This window comes from Medicago sativa, chromosome 5, assembly GCF_051527215.1.
Source record: "Medicago sativa cultivar Bolivia chromosome 5, Bolivia_mono, whole genome shotgun sequence".
Classification (NCBI taxonomy): Eukaryota; Viridiplantae; Streptophyta; class Magnoliopsida; order Fabales; family Fabaceae; genus Medicago; species Medicago sativa.
Genome location: NC_140753.1, coordinates 73,708,499 through 73,713,624, shown reverse-complemented (window position 1 = coordinate 73,713,624; position 5,126 = coordinate 73,708,499). Strand labels below are relative to the sequence as shown.

Genomic DNA, 5,126 nt, shown 5'->3' with positions numbered 1-5,126 from the left:
TTTGACATGAAGAAAGTATCATTTCACTAACAAACTACAGACCTCTTGAGTGTGCTCCCAAGTTCATCACTATCAATTTACAACCATATTACCTTTGATTACACTCATATATGTACAATGTAGTAGGCATGCATAGCATCATAGGAGCTTTTACCAAGAGATGAGCACAAATTGCAGCTATACTATATACATTGACATATATACCATTGCATGTTGAAACATATCTGGAGAAATCTAATACATACATTTCCACTTGAATGACTATAGGAAGCCAACTAATAGACACTTCAAATGCCTTGTCATTTGTCAGAATCACAATTCATCATATAGTCGGGACACATCGTTAGAACATTTGTTCATCAGCTGGAGTATAAGGAGCTCAAACCAGTCACAAAGTTCGCTCATATTGGACTTGCTCTTGATATCTGCAATGAAAGAAAGGTCATGTGATATCTTCAGCATGGCTGCATGTAATCTGCAACATTTGCAATGTATTATTATGATTATGATAGGAAACTTAATATTCTAGAGGTTCTTTACTCGAACCCTGTTTGGATAAACAACTTAATCAAGCGCTTACAGCAGAATCACTTATTATAGAAGGGTTTATGTATAAGATTATTTATATTAACAAAAGATAAAATAAAGTCAAACTATTTCCATATAAGCTACTACAAGTTGTTTTCATAAGCTGGAAACAGCTGATGACACGTCATGCCGTTTCCATAAGCTCCCCGATGAGTCTCATAAATACTTAAAATAGTAGGTAAGCTTAAATAAGCCAATACAAACAGACACTAACTTATTGTTGAGTGTCATGTTCTAACAGGTTGCATTGATTGAGCATGCAGTCCTAAAAAAAGGTTGTGTATTTTGAACTTAAATTTATATGAGTATTAAACAAAGCAATGTGAATAATAAAGTGAACCTGATTCTTTGAACTTGTATCAGTAGTCCATGACCAAGGATGATTTGAGCCAGATGCCTCGTCGGCGTGGCTGATGAAAGTATATGTTCCTCCTGGTTCTTCCTGTATACTATCAATGCCTGGAGGCGGCATTTCTCTAATTATCCATAACAAATAAGCTGACGGCAGAGAAGAACCTAACAATTTAACAAAAAAAAGTCATTTGCCAATTGCCATGATCAGTAATCAAAATCTCAAAGGAACACATTTTGATGAAGGAAATTAGCAGAAGAGATGTAAAGAATGAACGCTCAATAATTAAGTAGTAATTACCTATAAAATAATAAATGATCAAGTAAACAAAAGCTTTAACTCCATATATGAACTTTAAATGCCAATGGTAGAAAAGCTGTCAATAGACATAGAATGAATGAAAACAGCATAAGTACAAAAAAAACTAACCATCAGTGAAACCAGGAAAAAATAAACTGAAAGGCAACTAAACTTACAGGGATATCTGTGTTCAGAGCTACTAATGCACTTGATGAAAAAGATATGATAGAAATAATTGCTAAACTGATAACCTGCATGTGCAGCAAATCCGTCATAATGAAGCCAAAAAGGAAATTCTACACCAACACTCTTAAGTAATTATATTTTCAATAGGAGTGGAGTACATATATACATCAAACATTTCAGAATATATGAAAAATATCTTGATTGCATCATAGAGTAATTTAGAGTCTTTTGATTTATCTCTCAACAATTAACATTGATTTCTATAATTCCATTTATTTCATGATTTCTTTCTGTAAGCATAAATGCAGTTAACAATCTAGAGTTTTGCAAGAAACCTTCCACATTTCCGATGAAGCATTCTCGGATCGTACTTTCCTTAATTTGAAGAATAGAAAGAGACCTGAAGAGGAAAATGATTGACGGAGAAGAAAATAACTGACTTGATGGATTATAAACTAAGAGATACTTGATCATAAAAGGGAGAAAACGAATACACAGTAGCTTACCATAGCAGCCTAATGCTCCAGCCAATATAAGGATCATTACTGCAAGAAATGATTCATATACCTACATAAGTTGCAACTTAAACATGTTAATGTGCCAATATTACCCTTTTTATCTCCAACGAGATAAAAAAACAGTGTTGTTAAATGGTGGTTATAGAGCTATAGCTTAGCGGAATTTGATCATATCACTATTATTCCACAATACATTGTTTGATACAAAATATTGTCTAATAATGGCTATTACAGCAATATAGCATTGTTGTGTAGCAGAATTTGAACAAGCCGCTATTTTTCACAATTCGTGATTGATAACACTGATAAAAATCTAGGTAATGCTTGGATTAGTATTCAATACCCGAGCAACAACTGACGGATCTATTGGATTCGTGTCATTTCCAACGCAGATCAGTATAGCAAATGCCATCATCACAGCAAAGATCAGAACCACAATCTGGAGGAAGAAAAGCATCAAATCCACTTGACAGAAACAATTTAGAAATTTTTATTTTTTGGATACAAAGAATTAAGTGATTAGACTTATTCTTAACAAGGCAAAAATTCGTTGATCTATTCCCTCTACCATTACGACATATTTTTGTCGGCTACCAATGTGAACGCCTTGGATTGAGCAACATCTCCGGCGGCTTTTGATGGGACCTAAACCATGTTGTTCCCTCATACCTTCCAACAAGGCCTGCTGGGTCCTATTTTCAACATTATCCTCGTCGTCCAATTCTTCTTCATTTTCCTGATGGCAATGGTCGACCCTACAAAATTATTGTCCGCGGAAGCTTACATACACTATGTGAGTAATCGTTTCACTCTAGAAAGAGAGCCTTAAATCATGTACAATGACCAAGATTTAACAACTGATATGAGCATTACGATATTTTTTTTGAGAAATGATATTTTGACAACCACTTTTTGACAACTTTTGGACAACTTTCTCTCTCATACTCACATGATATTGTTATCCTCTCTCTTCCTTTTTCTCTCTCTATTGTTTTTGACCAATAAGAAGTGAGAAAAACAAGGTTGTCAACAAAGTTGTCATCAAATGGATGTCAAAATATCATTACTCATTTTTTTTTAAATTCATCGATGCTATGGCATACCAGAACGATAGCAGGAGTAGAAATGCGGATAAAAACATGACTTTGGGAGAGGCTGCAGCGAAATTTCATTAGTCAGAATGCATAATAAACAAGCAAGTTTCAACGAAGAGACTTCGAAAACATGAATTATGAATGTACAAACATTCATGATTGAATAAATCATACCCATAAGAATAAAACCGCAAACACCGTACCAGCAATACCACCCATTACAAGTAGCAAAAACAGTACTTGTAAAATATACACAGTACCCTGTGATTACAAGGGGAAAATATGTTAAAAAATATGTAGAGTTGAATGAACAGGGTATGTTAACACGTAGAGTTTCGTAATTCTGAACTTAACGCATAGAATTGCAATGCAAGCTAGCAACACAGCATACTGAAGTGCTTACAAAACTAAATTTCAATATGAATCATAAGAAATTTATTCCAGCTTTAACATGATCAACTTTTGGCAAAGAAATTAGTCAGAAATTTGAGTTCAATTCTCATCAAATGTGATATAGGGGATATTGCTCATTGTATTCTAAAATAGAATCTTAGTCTTACCTAAGTTGGAAGTGCCAACCATGATATGAAGTGCCTGAAAAATAGTAGCTATTATAGTCAAAAACCCTATTTCATGAAAGTAAGGAACATTATTGGAGAGATTAAAGAAATGTTATAGAATAAGAGGAGGGTAAAAATTCTCAGGACCAAAGCACAGAATGTTAGAATGTACATCAAACACTTGCATCAATAAAGACAATTTGAACTAAAAAAATCCGATACTACTAACTTTTTGGCGTGTCCAACCAATTTGTCGACTTCGCATGTGAATCCTGAGGACCTGCCATGTGATAGTGCAAAAAATTTGTCACACAAGAACAAAAGAAACAAGAAATTATTTGGATTATTGTAACTAAGCTTCTGGTATTCAGGATTAAAATCGGAACATTAAGCAGAATTATAAAAAACATTTTACAGTATATATTCATTTATAAGACATAAAACTGCTGTCGAAATACTTCAACTAGTGGTCAAGAGACTGCTAGCAAGTATCACACGATAAGAGCACTTTTCTCACTCCTTTTTTTCAGGACAAACTCACCGGAAAGATTATATAGCATAAACAGAATGAGTAGAGTTTTATGCAGAAGGATACTACACTGAAAGGATAACATTTTTACCTCTGTCTGGGTTACTCTAAATCCCTCACAGAAAACAAGTAATCTACAAAAATTGAAAAACAATGCCAAGAGAACTTACTCCCTACCTTTGCAAGTAAGACTTATAAAGAAGAAATTAAGAACTTATGAAAACATATTATTCAGTTGTGTTATTTGAACAATAAAAATTGGACAACTTTTGCATCAACAACATAAGCAGTTAAACACGGTTCAAATAGACGATTAGTTACATCCAGCAAATGGTTAATAGATATACTAACTACTAAGTGTCAAAACTCACCAATGAAAAAAATGGATTTTGAAAAAGCTACTCCCCACCCCAGATACTTACTTAAAGCATCAAAACATGCACAATTTACTGATCAATTAATATGCTTGAATGCTAAAAAGGACAAGTGAAAGAAATGAAGATTGAAACCTGAGCAAATGCAATGAAGGCAATAAATCCATCAACAAAAGCCAGAGCTACATTGAGAATGATCAAGTCAACAGTGAAGCAATTCCAATCCCCAGTCATAGATTACAACGATCCTTTTCACCTCAAGTTTTGGATGGAGAATTCCAGAAGAAGTAAAACACAATAACAACAAAAAAAGAAAAGACAGTGTGACAGATAGACAGGTTTTGTTAGTTGGTATAGGACTGACTGTGTACAAGGAAGATGCTGTCTGATTCTCTTTCTTGACTTTGTCTAAATTTTTTGTTGGCAACTGGCAACAATTTAGTTGGGACCATTAACAACGTTATATTTATCAAAGACTTTCCTCATTGACCCCGTTTTTTAAAATGATCAATAACAAATTGAAATCTTAATTAATTAAATATAGAGTTAATTAAGTAAATGGTTTATGAATATGCAGAATTTTGTTTTTAGTTCTTATAATAAAAATCCTATTTTTTTAGTCTCT

General features: G+C 33.5%; 1 protein-coding gene across 4 annotated transcripts; it reads right to left on the bottom strand.

Annotated features, from left to right (window-relative positions):
- On the bottom strand, window positions 1–4,837 carry CAND3 (tobamovirus multiplication protein). 4 transcript variants are annotated; one of them, XM_085709803.1, is made up of 14 exons: window positions 4,637–4,837; window positions 4,219–4,261; window positions 3,828–3,878; window positions 3,599–3,632; window positions 3,213–3,299; window positions 3,048–3,099; window positions 2,513–2,699; window positions 2,288–2,383; window positions 1,933–1,993; window positions 1,762–1,826; window positions 1,417–1,491; window positions 1,241–1,316; window positions 929–1,104; window positions 1–475 (listed from the first exon to the last, which is right to left on the bottom strand). In XM_085709803.1, exons 1-14 carry the CDS (start codon window positions 4,666–4,668, stop codon window positions 443–445), a joined length of 1,068 nt encoding a protein of 355 aa, XP_085565929.1. In that variant the 5' UTR covers window positions 4,669–4,837; the 3' UTR covers window positions 1–442. The 4 variants fall into 4 exon arrangements, with proteins under 4 accessions (XP_085565929.1, XP_085565930.1, XP_085565927.1 ...); XM_085709804.1 differs by having other exon boundaries at window positions 1–425; XM_085709801.1 differs by lacking the exon at window positions 4,219–4,261.
- Between the last annotated feature and the right edge of the window lie 289 nt (window positions 4,838–5,126).

Bases quoted from the DNA above. Each gene is read 5' to 3' on its own strand.
- CAND3 (XM_085709801.1), bottom strand. From the start codon at position 4,735: ATGACTGGGGATTGGAATTGCTTCACTGTTGACTTGATCATTCTCAAT. The intron at 2,384-2,512 runs GTAGAGGGAATA...TTCTTCCTCCAG, and splicing joins GACAAAAATATGTCGTAATG to ATTGTGGTTCTGATCTTTGC. The intron at 1,994-2,287 runs GTATTGAATACT...CAACTTATGTAG, and splicing joins ATCCGTCAGTTGTTGCTCGG to GTATATGAATCATTTCTTGC.